General features: G+C 36.7%; 1 protein-coding gene across 2 annotated transcripts in view; it reads right to left on the reverse strand.

The window, feature by feature from the left end:
• Positions 1 to 26,713, reverse strand: part of GABRA3 (gamma-aminobutyric acid type A receptor subunit alpha3) — a 388,210-nt gene that overhangs the window by 259,667 nt on the left and 101,830 nt on the right. For both annotated transcript variants that reach the window (XM_059158037.1, XM_059158036.1), the window contains exon 2: positions 10,291 to 10,467. In XM_059158037.1, coding sequence (XP_059014020.1) covers positions 10,291 to 10,430 — 140 coding nt within the window. In that variant the 5' untranslated portion in view covers positions 10,431 to 10,467. The remainder of the gene's footprint in view (positions 1 to 10,290; positions 10,468 to 26,713) is intronic.

A 26,713-nucleotide genomic window follows, 5' to 3' on the forward strand; every position in this document is an offset into this window, starting at 1 on the left:
CTAAAGAATGAGTGGGTCAACCAGGAAATTAAAGAATTGAAAAAGTTCATGGAAACAAATGATAATGAAAACACAATGGTTCAAAATCTGTGGGACACAGCAAAGGCAGTCCTGAGAGGAAAATATATAGTGATACAAGCATTTCTTAAGAAACAAGAAAGGTCTCAAAGACACAACCTAACCCTACACCTAAAGGAGCTGGAGAAAGAACAACAAAGAAAGCCTAAACCCAGCAGGAGGAGAGAAATCATAAAGATCAGAGCAGAAATCAATGAAATAGAAACAAACAAACAAAAAAAACCAATAAAACAAATCAACAAAACTAGGAGCTGGTTCTTTGAAAGAATTAATAAGATTGATCAATATCTGGCCAGACTTATCAAAAAGAAAAAAGAAAAGACCCAAATAAATAAAATCATGAATGAAAGAGGAGAGATCAAAACCAACACCAAAGAAATACAAACAATTATAAGAACATACTATGAGCAACTCTATGCCAATAAATTTGACAATCTGGAAGAAATGGATGCATTCCATAGAGACATATAAACTACCACAACTGAACCAGGAAGAAAGAGAAAACCTGAACAGACCCATAGCCAGTAAGGAGATGGAAACAGTCATCAAAAATCTCCAAACAAACAAAAGCCCAGGGCCAGACGGCTTCCCAGGGGAAATCCTACCAAACATTTAAAGAAGAACTAATTCTTATTCTCCTGAAACTGTTCCAAAAAATAGAAATTTAAGAAAAACTTCCAAACTCATTTTGAGGCCAACATCATCTTGATCCCAAAACCAGACAAGGATCTTATCAAAAAAGAGAATTACAGACCAATATCCTTGAGGAACACAGATGCAAAAATTCTTACCAAAATGCTAGCTAATAGGATCCAATAGTACATTAAAAGGATTATTCACCACGACCAAGTGGGATTTATTCCAGGGCTACAAGGTTGGTTGGACATCCACAAATCAATCAATGTGATATAATACATTAATAAAAGAAAGAATAAGAACCATATGATACTCTCAATAGATGCTGAAAAAGCATTTGACAAAGTACAGCATCCCTTCCTGATCAAAACTCTTCAAAGTGTAGGGATAGAGGGCACATATCTCAATATTATCAAAGCCATGTATGAAAAACCCACCACAAATATCATTCTCAATGGAGAAAAACTGAAAGCTTTTCCTGCTAAGGTCAGGAACACAGCAGGGATGTCCATTATCACCACTGCTATTCAACATAGTACTAGAAGTCCTAGCCTCAGCAATCAGACAACAAAAACAAATTAAAGGCATCTAAATCAGCAAAGAAGAAGTCAAACTATCACTATTTGCAAAGGATATGATACTATATGTGGAAAACCCAAAAGATTCCACTCCAAAACTGCTAGAACTTATACAGGAATTCAGTAAAGTGTCAGGATATAAAATCAATGCACAAAAATCAGTTGTATTTCTTTACACCAACAACAAGACAGAAGAAAGAGAAATTAAGGAGTCAATCCCATTTACGATTGCACCCCAAACCATAAGATACCTAGGAATAAACCTATCCAAAGAGGCAAAGAATCTATACTCAGAAAACTATAAAGTAGTCATGAAAGAAATTGTGGAAGACACAAAGAAATGGAAAAATATTCCATGCCCTTGGATTGCAAGAACAAATATTGTGAAAATGTCTATGCTACCTAAAGCAATCTACACATTTAATGCAACCCCAATCAAAATTCCACCCTTTTTTTTTTTCAAAGAAATGGAACATATAATCCTAAAATTTTTATGGTACCAGAAAAGACCTTGAATAGCCAAAGGAATATTGAAAAAAAAAGCCAAAGTTGGTGGCACCACAATTCTGGACTTCAAGCTCTATTACAAATCTGTCATCATCAAGACAGTATGGTACAAAAACAGACACATAGATCAATGGAACAGAATACAGAGCCCAGAAATGGACCTTCAACTCTATGGTCAACTAATCTTTGACAAAGCAGGAAAGAATGTCCAATGGAAAAAAGACAGCCTCTTCAACAAATGGTGTTGGGGATATTTGACAGCCACATGCAGAAAAATGAAATTGGACCATTCCCTTACACCACACATGAAAATAGACTCAAAATGGATGAAGGACCTCAATGTGAGAAAGGAATCCATCAAAATCCTTGAGGAGAACACAGGCAGCAACCTCTTTGACCTCAGCTGCAGCAATGTCTTCCTAGGAACATCGCCAAAGGCAAGAGAAGCAAGGGCAAAAATGAACCATTGGGATTTCATCAAGATCAAAAGCTTTTGCACAGCAAAGGAAACAGTTAGCAAAACCAAAAGACAACTGCCAGAATGGGAGAAGATATTTGCAAGTGACATATCAGATAAAGGGCTTATATCCAAAATCTATAAAGAGCTTAGCAAACTCAACACCCAAAGAACAAATAATCCAATGAAGAAATGGGCAGAGGACATGAACAGACATTTCTGCAAAGAAGACATGCAAATGGCCAACAGACACATGAAAAAATGTTCCACATCACTTGGCATCAGGAAAATACAAATAAAAACCACAATGAGATAACCACATTACAGCACTCAGAATGGCTGAAATTAACAAGTCAGGAAATGACAGATGCTGGCGAGGATGCAGAGAAAGGGGAACCCTCCTACACTGTTGGTGGGAATGCAAGCTGGTGCAACCACTCTGGAAAACAGCATGGAGGATCCTCAAAAAGTTGAAAATAGAGCTACCCTATGACCCAGAAATTGCACTCCTGGGTATTTACCCTAAAGATACAAATGTAGTTATCTGAAGGGGCATGTGCACCCGAATGTTTATAGCAGCAATATCCACAATAGCCAAACTATGGAAAGAACCTAGATGTCCAACAGATGAATGGATAAAGAAGATGTGGTATATATATATATATAATGAAATACTATGCAGCCATCAAAAGAAATGAAATCTTACCGTTTGCAACACTGTGGATGGAACTAGAGGGTATTATGCTTAGTGAAATAAGTCAATCAGAGAAAGACAACTATCATGTGATCTCCCTGATATAAGGAAGTGGAGATGCAATGTAGAGGGTTTGGGGGGTAGGAAAAGAATAAATGAAACGAGATGGTATCAGGAGGGAGACAAACCATCAGACTCTTAATCTCACAAAACAAACTGAGGGTTGCTGGGGGGAGGGAGGTCGGTAGAGAGTGGTGGGTTTATGGACATTGGGGAGGGTATGTGCTATGGTGAGTGCTGGGAAGTGTGTAAACCTGGCGATTCACAGACCTGTACCCCTGGGGATAAAAATACATTATATGCTTATAAAAAAATAAAAAAGAATTTTAAAAAAATAATAAAATCTTGTCATTTGTGAAGATGTAGGTGGAGCTAGAGTATATTATGTGAAGTGAAATAAATCAGTGAGAGAAAAACAAGTACCATATAATTTCACTTATATGTGGAATTTAAGAAATAAAACAGATGAACATAGGAGGGAAAAAAAGAGAGGCAAACCATAAAACATATTCTTAACTATAGAGAACACATTGATGGTTACTGGAAAGGAGGTTGGTAGGTATTGGTTAAATAAGGATGGGGATTAAGGAGGACACTTGTGAGCAGTGGGTGTTATTTGTCAGTGATGAACCACTAAATTCTACACTTGAAACTATTATTACATTGTATATTAACTGAGTAGAATTTAAATAAAAACTTGGAAAAAAGTGGATAAGATAATGTGGCAAATGGAATTTTTCTTTTTTGTTTTTTTTTTTTTTTTACTTTATTTTTTCTTATTGTGTTATGTTAGTCACTATACAGTACATCATTAGTTTTTGATGTAGTGGAAGAATAAACATTGTTAAAATGTCTATGCTGCCTAGAGCAATTGATACTTTCAACACCATCCCAATCAAAATACCAACGACATTTTTCAAAATGTTAGAATAAACAGTCCTAAAATTTGTATGGAACCAGAAAAGACTCCAAATCATCAAGGAAATGTTGAAAAATAAAAACAAAGCTGGGGGCATCATGTTGCCTGATTTCAAGCTATATTACAAAGCTATGACCAACAAGACTGCATGGTACTGGCACAAAAACAGACAGACCAGTGGAACAGAATAGAGAGTCCAGATATGGACTTTCAACCCTACAGCCAACTAATCTTTGACAAAGCAGGAAAAAATATATGATGGAAAAAAGTCTCTTCAACAAATGATTCTGGGAAAATTGGACAGCCACATGCAGAAGAATGAAACTGGACCATTCTTTTACACTATACACAAAGGTTAAACTCAAAAGACATGAAAGACCTCAGTGGGAGACAAGAACCCATCAAAATCCTAGAGGAGAACATAGGCAGTAACTTCTTCAACATCAGCCACAGCAACTTCTTTCAAGACACGTCTCCAAAGGCAAGGAAAACAAAAGTGAAAATGAACTTTCAGAACTTCATCAAGATAAAAAGATTTTGGACAGCAAAGGAAACAGTCAACAAAACAAAGAGGTTTGCAAATGAAACTACAAAGGGCTGATATCTAAGATCTATAAAGAACTTCTTAAATTCAGCATCCAAAAATCATGTAATCAAGTCAAAAAATGGTCAGAAGACATGAGAAGACACTTCTCCAAAGAAGACATACAAATGACTAACAGACACATGAAAAATTGTTCATCATCATTAGCCATCAGGGAAATTAAAATCAAAGCCACATTGAGATACCACCTTATATCAGTCAGAATGGCAAAAATCAACAAGGCAAGAAACAACTTGTTGGAGAAGTAGTAGAGAAAAGGGAGCCCTCTTACACTGTTGGTGGGAATGTAAATTGGTGCAGCCACTTCAGAAAACAGTGTGGAGGTTCCTCAAAAAATTAAAAATAGAGTTACCTTATGACCCAGCAATTGCACTGCTGGGTATTTGCCCCAAAGATACAGATGTAGTGAAAAGAAGGGCCATATATACCCCAATATACACCCTAATGTTCATAGCAGCCATGTCCACTATAGCCGAAGTGTGGAAAGAGTCAAGATGCCCTTCAACAGACCAATGGATAAATATGTGGTCCATATACACAATGGAATATAACTCAGCCATCAGAAAGGATGAATACCCAACTTTTGCATCAACATGGATGGGACTGGAGAAGGTTATGCTGAGTGAAATAAGTCAAGCAGAGAGAGTCAAATTATCATATGGTTTCACTTATTTGTGGAGCATAACAAATAGCATGGAGGGTATTAGGAGAAGGGGGAAATGAAGGGGAAGAAATCAGAGTGAAAGACAAACCATGAGAGACTATGGACTCTAGGAAACAAACTTAAGGTTTTAGAAGGGAAGGGTTTGGGGGTGATGGGTGAGCCTGGTGAAGGGTATTAAGGAAGGCATGGATTGCATGGAGCACTGGGTATTTTATGCAAATGGATTTTTTCAACACAAAAGAACATCATTAAGAAAGTATAAAAACAAAAAGACAAAAAGAAGCAGCTCTGCTAAGTATCAGAACTACCAGCATATACCACATAGTTGTAAGTTGAATTGTTTTATTCTTTTTATTTTTAAGCATGGGACACTGGACTCAGAAACAAGGTGAGGGTTTTGGAAGGGATGGGGGTGGGGGGATGGGTTAGCCTGGTTGTGGGTATTGGAGAGGGCATATATATCATGGAGCACTGAGTGTGGTGCATAAGCAATGAATCTTGGAACACTGAAAAAATAAAAAATAAATAAATAAAAGTGTAAAAAATTTTTTAAATGAGAGAAAAGAAAAAAAAAGATTTTATTTATTTATTTGACAGAGAAAGACACGGGGAGAGAGGGTACACAGCAGGGGGAGTGGAAGAAGGAGAAGCAGTCTTCCCACTGAACAGGGAGCCCAATATGGGGCTCGATCTCAGGACCCTGGGTTCATGAACCTGAGCTAAAGGCAGATACTTAATGACTGATACACCCAGACATCCCTTTTTATTTCTAACAAATACAAATACAGTGCCAACCCTAATATTTAGATCCAGGGTTTTAGTAGTCTCACCCTTCCAAAGGGCTGGCAAGACATATTCAGGGCATTAATGAGAAGAACATGCAGCAAGAACACTTTATCCAGCAAGGTTGACATTCAAAATGGATAGAGAGATAAAGAGCTTCCAAGACTGGCAAGGTTTGAAAGAGTATGTGACCACCAAGTTGGCACGACAAGAAATATTAAGGGGAGTTCTATAAAAGAAGAAAGAACCCAAGAGTGAAATAGAACAGAAAATTATGGAGACAATCTATAGAAACAAGGACTCCACAGGCAACATGATGTCAGTAAAAATGGGTCTTTCAATAATTACTTTCAATGTGAATGGCCTAAATGCTCCCATAAAATGACACAGGGTTGCAGGTTGGATAAAACAACAGGACCCATCCATATGCTGTCTACAAGAGTCCTATTTGGAATGTAAAGATACATCCAGACTGAAAGTGAAGGGATGGAGAAACATCTTTCATGCCAATGGGCCTCAAAAGAAAGCTGGGGTAGCAATTCTCATGTCAGGTAAATTAGACATTAATCTAATTTAATTTGAAGGTAGCCCTTCAAAAAAGTTTCAAATTCCCTTATATTAAATCTAGCACTACTTTGGTTTTCTCAAGGAGGATCTCTTGAAGTCCTCTTTAATATAATCAGTAAAAGATTTGGCTATCTGATTTTCTAAGCACCAGTAGGATGTAAACAAAGCAGTGTAAACAGGAGAGACTGCAACTAACACTGAGCATGGAGACACACACAAAAAATATATAAATATAGAATTAACATAATGAATGTTCTCTATGATGATCTTAAAGCTACAAAGGACAGGGACAGTGGTGTTCAAAATTTTTATTTAAGATTATAATAAAAGTTGCAATAAATTCTTAAAGAACCTTATTCTCAGAGTTAAAATTTAACAGGATTTAGGACTTGAAAAAATAAAGTTCATTTATTTAGCATTTACATCTTATTTAGAACATCTGGCATAACCCAATGAAATCCGATACATAAGAAATTAATAAAACAGAATTAGCCTGTTTTTTCAGACTGGAGTAAAGAACAAAAAGGGCCTCATTATCCATGTTTCTAAGGACATATTAGTCCAGTTCTATAGCCTTCAGCCTCAGAAATTACTTTTGAAATTTCTGATAGATGGAAAGAGTATATTAAGATAAGCCTGCAAAAATAATTAGGAATAAGTCCTAACACTTTCAAGAATATGGGGTAGTAGCCAAGTGTAAAACATAAGACAAAAGCCACCACCAAATAATAAAATATACTGTGTAATACTTAAATATTTTAAGGCTCAAGAGGATCATTGCTATTACTAATATTCTCTGAATTAGATAGGGTTTTAAAATTGAATGAAGTTTCATACAGCTGAGGAACACAAAGTTTGGGGACAGGAGGACTAATAAATAAGGCTGCCAAGATGGGTAGAGGCTGGGTTACATTGGATCGGAAAAAATCATTTAAGGAATTTGGGCTTTAGTCTAGGGAAAATAGGAATCCATTAAATGACCTAGAATAGCTATGACTCAACATACACTGTGGAATATTGGCTACAGAGCAGAGGTTAGTTTGGGTGGGAGCAAGACTTTAGAAAGTAAGACCAACTAGAGACTTTTGTAATAGTACAAGTGGAAGACAATATTGGATTAAACTAAGGTGGTAGCTGGAAAGTTGTGGGAAAGTAGATGAATCCTAAAGATGTGGGAGGTAGTAATTACATACCTTGGAAAATAGTTCAATCTAGAAATCAAAGAGTAGAAAATTGGCAGAGATGATTTCAGTGTCTTGCTTGCGCAATGGGGTGCATAGTGGTGTTATTGACTAAGGATAATGGAAGACTAGCATATCATGTTTGTTGTTTTTGTTGTTGTTAAGAGTAAGGGAGGGAGATGGAGATGATAAAACTAATTTGGACATACTTAGATTAAGGAATTTATGGGTAGCCAAGTAGACATGTCCAATGAATAGATGTTGAATATAGAGGAATTCAGATGTTGAATATAGAGGAATGACACTCAAGAGAAATTAGGAATGATAATTGAGGTGAGAGTCATTGGTATATATAAAAGGTTATGATGTCATGGGGATAGATTAAATCACTCAGTATCTGTATGGTAAGAACACTTAGAACAAAACAAAGAAAAACACCAACACATGTGTGAACAAAGGAAAATATTACCAAAAAGATTACAAAAGATCTTTATATCACACAGGCATTTCATACAGCTGTGTAATAGTATGGAAAATACTATAGTAAGCACAGCCATAAAAGTATGAAGAAAATCAGGTGTAGTATTTACTGCTGGTACTATGTCCAGATCTTTTTTCCTGGGCCAGTGAAACTGTCGCTCTACTACTTCAGAGTATTTTAACATTGGCTGAAAAAAGCCACCTTGCCTTAAAATGCCTGGGAGGTTATGCCTTCCTCCAGTTAGCCCACAGGCCATGGCTGATTAGGAAGAGGCCATAGAAGTCCAGCCCCTTGCCTGAGGGGGGCCAAATCTGTAGAGCCATTCAACCCCATGGGGTCAAATGGAGGCTACACTTCAAGTGAAATCACATCTTTGCTTTGCTTTCCTCCCTTCCCTATCTTGCTTTCCTTGCTTCCTACAAGTTTCTCTGAGAGCACTCTCTATAAATTATTTGCTTTTGGATTCTTGTCTTGGGCCCGTTTAGAGAACTTAATCTAAGAAACAGGGAATTGTGATGTCTCTGAAATAAAAGAAAGAATTGTTCTTAAACCACATATTTATATTTTATGCATGTTTATATGTGTGTGTGTTTTTTATTTCATAAAAAAGGTGTTGAGGGAGAGAAAAATCAACAACTTTGAAAGTTACTACATGCTACTAAAAACTTTTAAAAATTTGGGTAATATAAGAATAGACAAGTGTTCATTTCAGTAACAGAGCCAACACTGGCCATCTTAGTTGCATAAATTGCTTTAGAGTCATGAGGCTCAAAGTCAGACAGCACCACTGGAAAAATGGATGAGAGGTGAGTAAGTAGAGACAGTAAAGAAAACTGCTTTTTCAGGAAGTAGGACTGTGAAGAGGAGGAAATATTTAAGGTACTATTGGTGGACAGATTTTTAAATTTAACATGGGAGATTCTTGATCACATTTAAATGCTAATAGGACAGAGCCAATAAAATGGGACAAGTTGGAGATCTCAGACAGAAAAAAAAAATGAGTACAAACGGCTGGAAAGAACTGTTTTTAAGAAGTTACAGAGGGGGGGCGCCTGGGTGGCTCAGTGGATTAAGCCGCTACCTTCGGCTCGGGTCATGATCTCGGGGTCCTGGAATCGAGTCCCGCATTGGGCTCTATGCTCAGCAGGGAGCCTGCTTCCCTCTATCTCTCTCTCTGCCTGCCTCTCCGTCTGCTTGTGATCTCTCTCTGTCAAATAAATGAATAAAATCTTTAAAAAAAAGAAGTTACAGAAGGAATTTAAACATGAGCTAAGGAGCTGCTCAAGAAGACCCCTGAGATCTCTTTCTACCTTGTAATTTTGAGCTGATGATTTTTTTAAAAAATACAATATAAATTCAATTAGCCCACATATAGTACATTATTAGTTTTTGGTGTAGTGTTCAATGATTCATTAGTTGCATATAAGACCCAGTGCTCATCACATCACATGCCCTCCATAATTGAATTTACATTAGAAAAATAAACAAATAAATTGAAATATAGCTCAGATGCCCTTCAATGGACGAATGGATAAGGAAGATGTGGTCCATATACACTATGGAGTATGATGCCTCCTTCAGAAAGGACGAATATCCAACTTTTGTAGCAACATGGACGGGACTGGAAGAGATTATGCTGAGTGAAATAAATCAAGCAGAGAGAGTCAATTATCATATGGTTTCACTTATTTGTGGAGCATAACAAATATCATGGAGGACATGGGGAGATGGAGAGGAGAAGGGAGTTGGGGGAAATTGGAAGGGGAGGTGAACCATGAGAGATTATGGACTCTGAAAAACAATCTGAGGTGTTTGAAGGGGTGGGGGGTGGGAGGTCGGGGTACCAGGTGGTGGGTATTATAGAGGGCACGGATTGCATGGAGCACTGGGTGTGGTGCAATAATAATGAATACTGTTATGCTGAAAATAAATTAAAAAAAAATTAAAAAATAAAATAAAATAAAATGTAATGTCTAAGTATCAGGGACCAGAGTACCTCTAGGAAAAAAATATAAAAAGTTTTGGTCTAAGGCAAGAATTTATCACAGTTTTCTTTTGTTCTAAGAGGTAAGGGTTCTTACCCGCCAATATCCTGCTTCACAAAGTCCCCAGGTTCTTGTCGTCTTGATTCCCCCTGGCCAGTTATTCCAGGAAAAATATTAATCAGAAAAAGAAACCCAAGGCTGGTTGTGTAGAAGTGACTCATCTGTGTGACTATCATTTTCTTAGGCACCAACTTGGAGAGACCTGTGAGATCCCTATTCAGGGAAAAGAGGAAGGAGAAGGGGTGGAAGACAAAAAAGAAAAAAAGGTTTAAAAAAAGGTTTTATTCAATTATATTAGAGCCATTTAACTTTCCTAGTATCTAGTTATTAAATGATTAATGTAACAATCCCCTTTCCCTAGTTCATCAATGCTACCAAAATTCATTCCCCACATACTCCTTTCTTGAATATACCAAAGTCCATCCAATAAAGAGTAAAGAGCTCTAAATCAGTAATTCAGAGTCTTGGGTTATACTTTCATCTCTTTCCCTGTCTTCTCAGTTTTAGTTACTTTTTCATAATTTCATAAGAATTTAAAATACTCTCTCATGTCTTCATTTTATTTTCCCCCAATCCTATTTGATCTTTACTCTCACAAATGTCTTTGTCATAGTTCACTGTGTAATATTGTAGGAAATATTAGAATATTAAGATCTGAACTCTCTTTATAGCATTTGTGGGATTAATTCTCATTTCAATACAGTTATGCAATTTTCCAAAAGATCAAAGTTCTTAGGGTAGATGAACTGTTTCCTCTGAATCAGGCTGAGAAAATGCTGAGTGATGAGACACCATGGCACTAGAATAGGAAAATAATGATTCCCCATAAATGTTTGAGGGTAAAGTCAGCCCCATTTAGGGACCACAACATAAGAAATCCAAGTCTATCTTCCTAGTACAGAAGACCCTAAAAGGTCAGCAAGTTATACTGATGATAGAATTAGATGATTTAGAGTTGCCTATGTGTAAGGTTATTTTATGAACTCTGGACTAGTGGATGTTTACCTAAGACATGGAGTTAAGAAAGCAATATAAAGTGGCACTTTTTTGCTATCTCTGAACTTCATGGCTTCTTTGAATCTGAGACATTGACCACTAGAAGGAGACCTAATTCTGCAACAAAACCATACTCTTTTTAAGTCTTATCAGTGACTTAACTTCCAAAGAGAATGAAAGTCTTTAAAACTCTTTTCCCAAGGAAAGTTTAGGTAAGGGACTAATATGTAATACAGATACATGCTGGAGAGCCATTAGAGTTGATAAGAAGATAAACAACAAGTCTTTTTAAATTTATCCTATCCCAAAGAATGCAGCCACTAGGTCATATATTCAATTGTCTTCTTGAATCTTTGTGATGAGAAAACATCTACTTTGAGTTGCTGCCTAGGCATTTTATAATACAGCAACCTTGCTCATACCCAGAGTCTGGACATTTAGGCAAGGACCCAAGCTTAGGATTCCCACTACAAGTTCCTGCTTTGCTTCTTCTAGGGTATCATTTAAAATGACCACTATGAAGGCAGATGCTGAACTGACTTAGCCACCTAGGCACCCCATAACATTTTGTTAACAAACATTATAATACATGTGAAGACATTTATGTATAAAACTATTTGACTACATTGGTCAGAAAACCATAGCACATGAGCCTAATAATCACTGTACAAGACAAAATAGCCTTGGTAAACACTTAAGACATTACACATGATCAAGGGGCACCTGGGTGGCTGGTTGATTAAGTGTCTACCTTTGGGTCAGGTCATGATCTCAGGGTCCTGGGATCAAGCCCTACATTGTGCTTTCTGTTCAACAGCCTACTTCTCCCTCTGCCTGCCACTCCCCCTGCTTGTACTTCTCTCTGTGTCAATTAAATAAATAAAATCTTTTTTTTAAAATCATGCATGATCAAAAGCATGCCACTTGACTGTTGCACAACAGTGTAAATACCTAACACTACTAAACTGCATATTGAAAAGTGGTTAAGATTTTTTATGTGCTTTTTAACCACAATTAATTTTTTAATTAAAAAATGTTACTGGAGGGGCGCCTGGGTGGCTCAGTGGGTTAAGCCTCTGCCTTCAGCTCGGGTCATGATCCCAGGGGCCTGGGATGGAGTCCCGCATGGGGCTCTCTGCTCAGTGGGGAGCCTGCTTCTCCTCATCTCTCTGTCTGTCTCTCTGCCTATTTGTGATCTCTCTCTCTGTCAAATAAATAAATGAAATCTTTAAAAAAAAAGTTAAAAAAAATGTTACTGGAATGGGTAGCTTTAGCAAGTTAGCAAATATATACAAAACAGTCCCCAATCCTGGTATATATACACACAGAAATGTGGCACATTAGCAGGTATTAGCATTAAATGAACATATAACCATGATACATGCTCAGGTGACCATCAAAAAAGTGCAAACAAGGACTGTAGGACAAGTGCACACAAGGACTGTAGGACAGAAGACCCTTAAAATTGTTCTTCTGACAAGCTTGATGAATTTTCAAGTGACCATAATGCATAAACTGGAAGCCATAACACTTAAAGGGCCTGCAAACATGACAAATATTCATGTACCTATAAACAATTATAGTATGCTTAGACAACCATGATGTATGTGAAGAGGTATTGGTATATCAGCCCTTAATCATAATGTGTGAACACACACTGTGTGTACCGTAGCACCCATGATCAGGAATTGAGTGACATGGTTTAGGAGCAGATAGGCATACTAGTAGAGTAGACTGCCATGATGCAGAAACAGAAGGCCATGGTCCAACTGTAGGCAAACATGCTCAAAATATTTCTCCCTGGAGCAGAGAGATAAGATATAGAGACAAGTGGCCACAATGAAGAACTAGTATCTCTTTAGTAATGATGACCAATAGGCAATAAATAGCTATCTACAGCATATGAACAAAGAAGTATAGCACATACATCTGTAATGAATAAGCTGAAAATTCCAGCAAAGGAACATCATATGATGACATGGGCATTTAAACAACTATGCTGCATTAACAGAATGTAATACTAATAACAGTTTTAAAGTTGATATAAAGAAGCCAAGCCATATTGCAAAAGTAGGCAACCCTGGTATATGGTCCTGTAAGTACAGCACATGGATAAACACCAATGACATATGAACTTACAATCAATAAACGTATTCAGATAACCATGGACACAATAGCAGATGCTTGTGATAGGAGCAGATTGACAATGAAATAGGAGGGGATAACCCTTGGGAAGGCTCAGATAATCTTGGTGTTATAATGGATTATCCATGGTACATGAGCACACAAATTTGACAAATGCTCAAGCCACCATACTACATGATTGCGTAGCCAAAATAACAAATTCACTTTGCTCAAGAGCTAAAGGAAAGTACAAGTAACAAACTAGAAGGAATTACTATCTACAAGCTGATGACTTATAAATTAATATCTCTACCCCCATTACCTCCTGCAACCCACATCTGCACTTAGATGTCTGAGAAGCATCTTAAACCTAATGTGTTAAAATCTGAGGTTCAGATATCAATCTCCCCACACATACAAACCTGGTCCCCCTGTAGTCTTTCCAATATCAGGTAATGGTAATTACCCGTCCATTTGCTCAGAGTAAAAGCTCTGATGTCATTCTTGATTCCTCTTTTAGTCTCATATCCCACATCCAATCTGTCAGCAAGTCTCATTGGCATTCCATTTAAAAAGAAACATGTTCAAAATAAAACCACTCATCATCACCTCTACCGCTATTACTCGGCATCTTTTGCTGAGATCATTGCAAAAGCCTCTTAACTGGGCTTGGTGACTCTGACCCTGCTTTCCTAAAATCTTGTCTCTATACAACAGAGTGAACTTTAAAAGTGTAAAGTTAGATCATGTCTCTCTTCTGCTCAAAATCCAATTGCTCCCCAGTTCAAAAGCTATGTTATGATCTACAAGGACCTACGTGATCTAATCTCCAGATAGCTGGATAACCTTATCCTCTACTATCCTCCTCTCTCACTCACTCTACTTCAGCCACTGTGACTTACTTCCTTGTTGTCAGTTGGATATAACAGGCATGCTCCAGCCCTAGGGCCTTTGCAAATGCTATTGCCTCTACTGGGACTATTTTTCTATCTAATTTCCAGATAGTTTTTTCCTTCTCTCACTTTGTGGTTTTGCTCAAATGTCTCCTTTCCCAATGAGACCTTCCCTGATGACCCAATGTAAAACTTCAATACTTCCTTACATCCTGGAAACTTCCTATGCAGTTGCCTGTTCTATTTTTCCTCATTTGCACTTCTTTTCTTTCTTTTCTAAATTAAACTTATTTTATTTTTATTTATTTTTAAAAAGATTTTATCTATCTATTTATTTATTTATTTAACAGAGAGAGAGAGAGAGAGAGATCACAAGTAGGCAGAGAGGCAGGCAGAGAGAGATGGGGTGGAAGCAGGCTCCCTGCTGAGCAGAGAGCCCAATGCAGGGCTCCATCCCAGGACCCTGAGATCATGACCTGAGCTGAAGGCAGAGGCTTAACCCACTGAGCCACTCAGATGCCCCTTATTTATTTTTTAACTTAAGCTCAATTAGCCAACATATAGTACATCATTAGTTTTTGATATAGTGTTCAGTGATTCATTAGTTGCTATAAAACCCAGTGCTCATCACATCATGTGCCCTCCTTAATGCCCATTACCCAGTTACCCCATTCCCCCCCACCTCCCTTTCCACAACCCTCAGTTTGATTCCCAGAGTCAAGAGTCTCTCATGATTTGTCTCCCTCTCTGATTTCTGCTTTTTCCCTCTCTTCCCCTATGATCCTCTGCACTATTTCTTATATTCCACATATGATATGAGTGAAACCATATGACAATTTTCTTTCTCTGATGGACTTATTTCATGTAGTAGAATACCTCCAGCTCCATCCATGTAAATGTAAATGGTAGGTATTCATCCTTTCTGATGGCTAAGTAATATCTCATTTGCACTTCTAATATATATTTCATGTATTTTTGTTATTGGCTGTTACTCCAGTACAATATAAGCTCAGTAGGGACAAGGAATTTTGCTTGTCTTATTTACAGATATATGCCCAATGCACAGAACGCTGATAAATAATGCATACTTAATAAATAGTTAATGAATGAATGTTATTTTGAAAAAGTCACATCAATAAATGAGGTAAGATAGTATAAAAATCACCTTCATACTACCAGATCAAGAGACAACTCAGAACTACCAAATACTAGTCATGTTAGGCCTTAAAGACTTCCTTCTTCAGTGTAAAATAAGAATAATAATATTCATAAAAATTATAGATTAATAATACACATAAAATGCCTGACTAAAGACATGCTCCCTGGATAGGTCTGCTGTTAGATCCTGTTCAAATACAAATTCATTTTATCACAAACTTTTGAGTATCTACCATGTACAAGGCACTGACACAGCACCTCCTTCAACTAGGATTCCTAAAACTTCTTTATCTCAGTGCCTAGAAACAACCAGATACTGATATTCCACCCACCAACTCCCCACTTGGATGCCATGAGGCACTACCTGCTGGAACTTTAACTGAACAGAGGCATCCCAAATGCTGCTATTCAGATACTGTAAAGCCAACTCTGACATTTCTTTGCCTCAGTTTGTCACAAAAGTTTTATTTGAGGCCATCTAATTCTACTTAGCCTCAAAGCATTGCCATTATTATAAGCTTTAAAGCCATAAATATTATTATAAGCTTTGAACCCAGAAATATCTGCCAATTCTTGATATGCCACACAGCAATCTGAGATTGGATGAATGACTTGACTCAACATTTACATCTATAAAAAGTTGATAATGATAATACTGCCATATAGGAGTGTTGTAAGAATTAAATGGCATAATTCATGGGCATAATTAAGCATTATGTTTGACATGTAATAATCCTTGGTCACTGTAAACTACAGATCAATTCCTTGACCTCTTGCCCTCCAGTGAGCCTCAGCTTTACCCTAATCTAGTCACTTATTCTCATGGTCATATCATTAATCGTGTCATTACAAATCCATGAACTCAAATAACTATCTGATCACAACTTTTCCAACCATTTTCATCCAGTACCTTTAAGCTGTTAATTATTCTGCCTAATTATTCTATTAGGGTTAACCCTAATCATCAATCCCTTGATCCTACCACCTTTCAATTGCATATTACCACCTTCATGTTCTTACTTCCTTTCTTGCATTACTTGGGTTACATATGTAGTCCATAATATCAACAAAACCATCCTCTGGTATGTGTCTTCAACACACTTTCCTCTCTCTTACTCTTTTGTAACTGCCTGGAAAAACATAAACCAGCACTGACCACAACCTTCTCCTCTGAAAGTCCTTGAATTCCATGTTACCACCCTAGTTACACTACACCTCTGACCATTTATATTCTATCTCCTTTGTGGGCTTCCCCTTTAAAGGGATACCTCTAAAATTTTCCCTGGCTTGGGATTAATACAATTCAAAATATATTTCCTATCAGACACAAATGATGAAATATCTATAATCTCTACCAAAAAAAAAAGCTTAAAACATCTATGGAGAACAGAATATTAGGAATAGTAAAGTGGGAGACTTGAAAAAGAACCAAATATAATTTCTGAAAATAAAAAGACTTTGAAAAGTAAAGCATACATCTTAGTATGACACATACAACATATAAATAGAAACAGATTGCATAACTTCTGTTTTAGAAGAGGAGAAAAAATAAAATGACATAAGAAATGTCAATCCACATAAGAAATAAAAGAAAAAAATATTAAATAGGCATACTAAATAGAAAACATTAAAAAATGATAGTTTCTAATTCAGATATATTAGCAATTTTTGTCTCTAAAGGCCCCATTTGAAATAAAGAGTTTATCAGACTAGATTAAAAATACTAAAAATAAATTAGCTATGCATTGTTTATAAGAGTCATATCTAAAACACAAAGGAACAGAAAAGTTGAAAGGAAAAGGAAAAAGTAATGCTATGCAAATATTAACCAAAACATTATTTGTAATATTCAGGAAGTAAAAACTTTAAATCAAAGCTTTTACTAAAGATAAAGAGGAAAACTCTATATGGTAAAATGTTCAATTTAACAAAAATACAAGTTGGTGCAGCCACTTTGGAGAACAGTGTGGAGATTCCTCAAGAAATTAAAAATAGAGCTTCCATATGACCCGGCAATTGCACTACTGGGTATTTACCCCAAAGATACAGATGTAGTGAAAAGAAGGGCCATCTGTACCCCAATGTTTATAGCACCAATGGCCACAGTCGCCAAACTGTGGAAAGAACCAAGATGCCCTTCAACGGACAAATGGATAAGGAAGATGTGGTCCATATACGCTATGGAGTATTATGCCTCCATCAGAAAGGACGAATACCCAACTTTTGTAGCAACATGGACAGCACTGGAAGAGATTATGCTGAGTGAAATAAGTCAAGCAGAGAGAGTCAATTATCATATGGTTTCACTTATTTGTGGAGCATAACAAATAACATGGAGGACAAGGGGAGTTATAGAGGAGAAGGGAGTTTGGGGAAATTGGAAGGGGAGGTGAACCATGAGAGACTATGGACTCTGAAAAACAATCTGAGGGGTTTGAAGGGGCGGGGGGTGGGAGGTCGGGGTACCAGGTGGTGGGTATTATAGAGGGCACGGATTGCACGGAGCTCTGGGTGTGGTGCAAAAATAATGAATACTGTTATGCTGAAAATTAAAAAAAAAAAGAAATGTAATAAATTTCCATACATATAACAACACAGCTTTAAGATATGTAAAGCAAAAATGGACAGAACTAAAAAGAAACATAGACATAGCTATGATCATAATGGGGTACTTTAACACACCTCTTTCGGAAATTGACAGATTATACAGATTTTTAAAATCACGACAGATAGAAAAGATGTTAACAAGATGAGTAACAAATCTCAAATATATATATATTCAAATATATATTCTATATATTGGAATAGTATACTATAGTATACTATAGTATAGTAGTATAGTATACTATAGTATACTATAACCACTGATGACAAAAATACACATTATTTTTAATCTCACTAGATATATTTATAAAAATGTACAAGACTAGAAAGTCAATTACAACAAATTTCAAATGATTAAAACGATATACACACATAGGATATGGATATATATGAAACTCATGGCCAAATAACATCCAAATACAAATTAGGACATCATAAGTGTACAACAAAAAAAAAAAATCACTATTTAAACTTATGACATGCAGCTAACAATACTTAAAGAAAAACATGTGGCTTTATATATGTATATCAAAAAGAAAAAAACTTAATGGATGAAGAAGATCAAAATAAGCTCATATGGTAAAAATACTAATAAAGATAGGAGCATTAATTTTTGTAATAGAAAATAATTTATAAAAGAGATGATTAAGAAAGCCAAAAGTTGATTCATTAGAATAACTAACAAACAGATCAAGCATGTACTTTAACTTTGTAACAACTAGTTTGAAGATTTATATGAGATGAACAAATTCATAAAAAAATAGAACTCACTAAGACAGAATTGAGAAGAAATTAGAGAAAATGAATAGTCCTGTAAACAGTAAATAAATGGAAAAAGCAGTAAAAAGTGTGTCCACAAAGAAAACCCAGGACAAGATGATTTAACCCGTGAGTTTTGCTGAACATTCAAGGAGGAAATAATGTAAATAATATGTAAATTTATCCATAAATGATAAAAGATGCAATATCCCCAAATGTGTGTTATTAGATTAGAGAAACCTTAATATCAAACCCTGACAATGACAGCATGAGAAAAAAAAAATTTCTAGCAAAAATCCAGAAGAAATTTAGCAATTATATCCAATACCTAAAATAAATAATACATCATGTCCAAATTGGGTTTATTCCAGGTATTCAAAATTATTTGAATACTAGAACATCAATTAATATAATTAATCTAAAACAATAGATTTTTTTAAGTTATGACTATCAATATAAAACTAGAAGGGAATTTCTTTGATTTATTGAAGTGTTTCTACAAAACAACCTATAGAAAACAACATACCAAAAGGAGAAATTATAAAAACTTTCCTTTTCAGATCAGGAACATGATGCGAATCCTGTTCTACCTTCTAAAAGTCCTAGGTAGTGGAAGAAAATAAGAATAAGAAAAGAGTTAAAGTTTGGGAAGGAAGAAACAAAACTCATAGATAGACATGATATGACTGTGTATATAGAAAATTTCAGACAATCAACAAATAAAATATTGGTATTTGTAAGAGACTTTTTGAAAATAGCTGGATATAAAATTAATATCCAGAAGTCAATTAAGTTCTAAAGATAAATAATTATATACTTAATTTTTAAATTATATGTATAATAACATGGAGTTAAGAGGTACCATGTGATCCAGTAATTCCATTACTGGGTATTTAACCAAAGGAAAAAACCCACTATTTTGAAAAGATATATGAACCACTATGTTTATTGAAGCATTATTTACAATAACCAAGATACGGAAGCAATCTAAGTGGCCATCCATAGAAAAATGGATAAAGAAGATGTAGTGTAGGGGCGCCTGGGTAGCTCAGTGGGTTAAGCTGCTGCGTTCGGCTCAGGTCATGGTCTCAGGGTCCTGGGATCGAGTCCCGCATTGGGCTCGCTGCTCGGCAGAGAGCCTGCTTCCCTTCCTCTCTCTCTGCCTGCCTCGCTGCCTACTTGTGATCTCTCTCTGTCAAATAAATAAATAAATAATCTTAAAAAAATAAAAAGAAGATGTAGTGTACCTGAACTTCATAAAATCTATCTATGAAAAATGCACAGCAAATGGGAAAAAGCTCACAGCCTTCCCATTGTGATCAGGAACATGACAAGGATGCCCACTTTCACCACTCTTTTTCAACATAGTATTAGAAGCCCTAGCAACAGCAATCAAACAACAAAGAGAAATAAAAGGTATCCAAATTGGCAATGAAGAAGTCAAACTCACTCTCTTCACAGATGACATGATTCTTTATATGGAAAACCCAAAAGATTCCACCCCCAAACTACTAGAACTCATACAACAATTCAGTAACGTGGCAGGATACAAAGTCAATGTACAGAAATCAGTGGCTTTCTTATACACTAACAATGAAAATACAGAAAGGGAAATTAGAGAATCGATTCCATTTACTATAGCACCAAGAACCATAAGATACCTGGGAATAAACCTAACCAAACAGGTAAAGGATCTGTACTTGAGGAACTACGGGATACTCATGAAAGAAATCGAAGAAGACACAAAAAGATGGAAGACCATTCCATGCTCTTGGATTGGAAGAATAAACATTGTTAAAATGTCTATACTGCCTAGAGCAATCTATACTTTTAATGCCATTCTGATCAAAATTCCACTGATATTTTTCAAAGAGCTGGAGCAAATAATCCAGAAATTTGTATGGAATCAGAAGAGATCTCAAATCGCTAAGGAAATGTTGAAAAACAAAAATAAAACGGGGGGCATTGGGACGCCTGGGTGGCTCAGTTGGTTAAGCAGCTGCCTTCGGCTCAGGTCATGATCCCAGCGTCCTGGGATCGAGTCCCACATCGGGCTCCTTGCTCAGCAGGGAGCCTGCTTCTCCCTCTGCCTCTGCCTGCCATTCTGTCTGCCTGTGCTCCCTCTCTCCCCCTCTCTCTCTCTGATAAATAAATAAAATCTTTTTTAAAAATGTTAAAAAAAAAAAACGGGGGGCATCACGTTACCTGATTTCAAGCTTTACTACAAAGCTGTGATCACCAAGACAGCATGGTACTGGCATAAAAACAGACACATAGACCAGTGGAACAGAGTAGAGAACCCAGATATGGACCCTCAACTCTATGGTCAAATAATATTTGACAAAACAAATATACAGTGGAAAAAAGACAGTCTCTTCAATAAATGGTACTGGGAAAACTGGGCAGCTATATGTAGAAGAATGAAACTTGACCATTCTGTTATACCATACACAAAGATAAACTCAAAATGGATAAAAGACCTCAATGTGAGACAGGAATCCATCAGAATCCTAGAGGAGAACATAGGTAGTAATCTCTTCGATATCAGTCACAGCAACTTCTTTCAAGATATGTCTCCAAAGGCAAAGAAAACAAGCGAAAATGAACTTTGGGGACTTCAACAAGATCAAAATCTTCTGCACAGCAAAGGAAACAGTCAAGAAAACAAAGAGGAAACCCACGGAATGGGAGAAGATATTTGCAAATGACAGTACAGACAAAAGGTTGATATCCAGGATCTATAAAGAACTCCTCAAACTCAACACACACAAAACAGACAATCATGTCAGAAAATGGACAGAAAATATGACAGACACTTCTCCAATGAAGACATACAAATGGCTATCAGACACATGAAAAAATGTTCATCATCGCTAGCCCTCAGAGAGATTCAAATTAAAATCACATTGAGATACCACCTTACACCAGTCAGAATGGCCAAAATTAGCAAGACAAGAAACAACGTGTATTGGAGAGGATGTGGAGAAAGGGGAAAGCTCTTACACTGTTGGTGGGAATGCAAGTTGGTGCAGCCACTTTGGAGAACATTGTGGAGATTCCTTAAGAAATTAAAAATAGAGCTTCCCTATGACCCTGCAATTGCACTACTGGGTATTTACCCCAAAGATACAGATGTAGTGAAAAGAAGGGCCATCTGTACCCCAATGTTCATAGCAACAATGGCCACGGTTGCCAAACTGTGGAAAGAACCAAGATGCCCTTCAATGGACGAATGAATAAGGAAGATGTGGTCCATATACACTATGGAGTATTATGCCTCCATCAGAAAGGATGAATACCCAACTTTTGTAGCAACATGGACGGGACTGGAAGAGATTATGCTGAGTGAAATAAGTCACGCAGAGAGAGTCAATTATCATATGGTTTCACTTATTTTTGGAGCATAACAAATAACATGGAGGACATAGGGAGATGGAGAGAAGGGAGTTGAGAGAAATTGGAAGGGGAGATGAACCATGAAAGACTATGGACTCTGAAAAACAATCTGAGGGATTTGAAGCGGCAAGGGGTGCGAAGTTGGGGGAGCCAGGTGGTGGGTATTATGGAGGGCATGTATTGCATGGAGCACTGTGTGGTGCATAAACAATAAATTCTGTTACACTGAAAAGAATTAAATTTTTTAAAAAAAAGAAAAGAAAACAATCAGAAGGTAGGTTTTAAGTGGTGTCATAGGGAGTGTTAGAAACTAATGTTACTAATCTAAAAACTATCAGGGCAAGGAAATATCCAGGTGGTTATGGGATAGAGATATTGTAGGAAGTCTATATAGACATCTCAAATTGTTGGTCTTTGAAAATAAGGTCCATGTGCAATGTTCTCTGCAGTGTCATTGTCACGATTGTTACTAAGTCTATAGCTGGGCATCATCAAGATGAATTCTCATGATGTGTACTTGGCTCCTAGGACCACAGTTGATTATTATCCTGGGGGTCATTTATCATCGTGTGTGTGTGTGTGTGTGTGTGTGTAAATAAACGGGAAAAGTCAGGGTTTGGTAATGATTTAAAAAAGAAGAAAATGTAGTATATATATACACTGGAATATTAGTCAGCCATAAAAAAGAATGTGATCTTGCTATTTGCATCAACATGGATTGATTTACAGGGTATAATGCTAAGTGAAATAAGTCAGACAGAGAAAGACAAATACCATGTGATTTCACTCATATGTGAAATTTAAGAAACAAAAACAAAGAAAAAAAAAGATAAACAACAAAAACCAGACTCTTAAATACAGAGAATGAACTGGTGGTTGCCAGAGGGGAGGTGGTCAGGGGATGATGGATGAAATAGATAAAGGAGAGCCAAAGCACATTTATCATGATGAGTACTGAGTGATATATGTAATTGTTGAAACATTAGATTGAATATCTGAAACTAATATAACACTGGATGACAATAATATTTCAATTTAAAAAGAAGAATTACCGAGGCCTAGAAATAAATCTAACAAATGATGTACAGTGCTTCTTTAAGATAAAACTATAGAATTATAGAGAGATGATGAAGACCTAAGTAAATGCAGAAATACAAATTTAAACAATACCATTGTCAATAGTGCTCAATTTATTTTTTTTAATTCAATTTAATTTTTGTGTTTATGTTCCAAAATTCATTGTTTATGCACCACACTCAGTGCTCCATACAATATATACCATTCTTAATACTCACCACAAGGCTCACCCAATGTCCCCCACCCCTCGCCCCTCGAAAACCTTCAATTTGTTTCTCAGAGTCCACAGTCTCTCATGGTTTGTCTCCCCTCCAATTTCCCCCAACTCACTTCTCCTCTTCATCTCCTAATGTCCCCTGTGCTATGCCTTATGCTCTACAAGTGAAACCATATAATTGACTCTCTCTGCATGACTTATTTCACTCAGCATAATCTCCTCCAGTCCTGCTCATGCTGATACAAAAGTTGGGTATTTCTGATGGAGGCATAATATTTCATGGTATATATGGACCATATCTTCTTTATCCATTCATCCGTCCATCTTGGTTCTTTCCAAGTTTGGTGACTGTGGCCATTGCTGCTATGAATGTTGGGGTGCAAATGGCCCTTCTTTTCACTACATCTGTATCTTTGGGGTAAATACCCAGTAGTGCAATTGCAGGGTCATAGGGTAGCTCTATTTTTAATTTCTTAAGGAATCTCCACAATGTTTTCTGGAGCAGCTACATCAGCTTGCATTCCCACCAACAGTGTAAGAGGGTTCCCCTTTCTCAACATCCTCTCCAACACTTGTTGTTTACGGTCTTGTTGATTTTGGCCATTCTAACTGGTGTAAGGTGGTGTCTCAATGTGGTTTGAATTTGAATCTCCCTGAGCGCTAGTGATGAACATTTTTTCATGTGGCTGTTAGCCATTTCTATGTCTTCTTTGGAGAAGTGTCTGTTCATGGCTTCTGCCCCCTTTTTTGATGTGATTTTCTGTTTTGTGTGTGTTGAGTTTGAGTTCTTTACAGGGATATCAGTCCTTTGTCTGTAGTATCCAATCCAGGAGCACAGAATGCTCTACCATCTTTTTGTGTCTTCAATTTCTTTCATGAGTGTTCTGTAGTTCCTTGAGTACAGATCTTTTACCTCTTTGGTTAGGTTTATTCCCAGGTATCTTATGGTTCTTGGTGCTATAGTAAATGGAATTGATTCTCTAATTTCCCTTTCTATATTTTATTTTTTAATGTTTTTAAAAATTATTTTTTCAGTGCTCCAAGATTCATTGTTTATGCACCACACCCAGTGCTCCATACAATATGAACCATTCTAAATACTCACCACAAGGCTCACCCAATGCCCCCCACCCTTCTCCCCTCCAAAACCCTCAGTTTGTTTTTCAGAGTCTACAGTCTCTCGTGGTTTGTTTCCCCCTCCAATTTTCCCCCAACTCACTTCTCCTCTCCATCTCCCAGTGACCTCTATGTTATTCCTTATGCTCCACAAGTGAAACCATATAATAATTGACTCTCTATATTTTCATCGTTGGTGTATAAGAAAGCAACTGATTTCTGTACATTGATTTTGTATTCTGCCACATTACTGAATTGCTGTATGAGTTCCAGTAGTTTGGGGGTGGAGTCTTTTAGGTTTTCTATATAAAGTATCATGTAATCTGCTAAGACAAAGAGTTTGACTTCTTCTTTGCCAATTTGAATACTTTTTATTTCTTCTTGTTATCTGATTGCTGTACTAGGTCTTCTAGTACTATGTTGAACAAGAATAGTTGTATTCTGATCTCAGTGGGAAGTCTTTCAGTTTTTCCCCATTGAGGATGATATTCACTATCTATTCATAGATAGATTTTATGAAGTTGAGGAATGTTCCCTCTATCCCTATACTTTGAAGGGTTTTAATCAGTAAAGGATGTTGTATCTTGTCAAATGCTTTTTCTGCATCAATTGAGAGGACCATGTGGCTTTTCTCTCTTCTCTTGCTGATTTGTTCTATCACATTGATTGAGTTGTGAATGTTCAACCATGCTTGTATCCCATGGATAAAACCCAATTTGTCATGGTGGGTAATCTTCTTAATGTACTGTTGGATCCTATTAGTTAGGATCATGTTAAGAATCTTGGCATCCATATTCATCAGGGATATTGGTCTGAAATTCTCCTTTTTGGTGGGGTCTTTACCTGGTCTGGGAATGAGGGTAATGCTGGCTTCATAAAAAAAATCTGGAAGTTTTCCTTCTGTTCCTATTTTTTGAAACAGCTTCAGAAGAATAGGTATTATTTCATCTTTGAATGTTTGATAGAATTCCCCAGGGAATCCATCAGGTCCTGGGCTCTTGCAATTTGGGAGGTTATTCATCACTGCTTCCATCTCATTACTAGATATTTGTCTATTCAGGTTGTCAATTTCTTCCTGATTCAGTTTTGGAAGTTTACAGGTTTCCAGGAATGCATCCATTTCTTCTAGGTTGCTTAACTTATTGGCATGTAACTGTTGATAATAACTTCTGATGATTATTTCTATATCCTTGGTGTTAGTCATAATCTGTCCCTTTTCATTCATAATTTTATCAAATTGGGTCCTCTCTCTTTTCTTTTGGATAACTTTGGCCAGTGGTTTATCAATATTATTGATTCTTTCAAAAAACCAGCTTCTAGTTTCATTGATGTGTTTTACTGTATCTCTAGTTTCTATCTCATTGATCTCTGCTCTAATCTTGTTTATTTCCCTTCTTGTGTGTGGGGTTGGCTTAATTTGTTGTTGAGTCTCCAGTTCTTTAAGGTGTAAAGACAGTTGGTACATTCTGGATTTTTCAGTTTTTTGTTTTTGTTTTTTTTTTTTAAGTAAGGCTTGGATGACTATGTATTTCCCCCTTAGGACCGCCTTTGCCATATCCCATAGGTTTTGTTCCGATGTGTCTTCATTCTCATCAGTTTCCATGAATTGTTTAAGTTCTTTGATTTCCCGGTTGATCCATTCTTAAGCAGGGTGGGCTTTAGCTTCCAAGTATTTAAATTTCTTCCATATTTTTTCTTGTGGTTGAGTTCCAGTTTCAAGGCACTGTGGCATGAGAATATGCAGAGAATAATCTCAATCTTTTGGTATCAGTTGAGCCCTAATTGGTGACCAAGTATGTGGTCTATTCTGGAGAAAGTTCCATGTGTGCTCAAGAAGAATGAGTATCCTGTTGTTTTAGGGTTGAATGTTCTCTATATATCTATGAGGTCTATCTGGTCCAATGTGTCATTCAATGCTTTTGTTTCTTTATTGATTTTCTGCTTGGATGACCTATCTATTACTTAGAGTGGCATGTTGAGATCCCCTACTATTCATGTATTCATAGCAATATAACTCTTTATCTTGATTAACAGTTGTCTTATGTAGTTGGCTGCTCCCTTATTGGGGGCACAAATATTTACAATTGTTTGATCTTCTTAGTGGATAGTCCCATTAAGA

The sequence above is a fragment of the Mustela lutreola genome, chromosome X (genome assembly GCF_030435805.1).
Source record: "Mustela lutreola isolate mMusLut2 chromosome X, mMusLut2.pri, whole genome shotgun sequence".
Taxonomy (NCBI): domain Eukaryota; kingdom Metazoa; phylum Chordata; class Mammalia; order Carnivora; family Mustelidae; genus Mustela; species Mustela lutreola.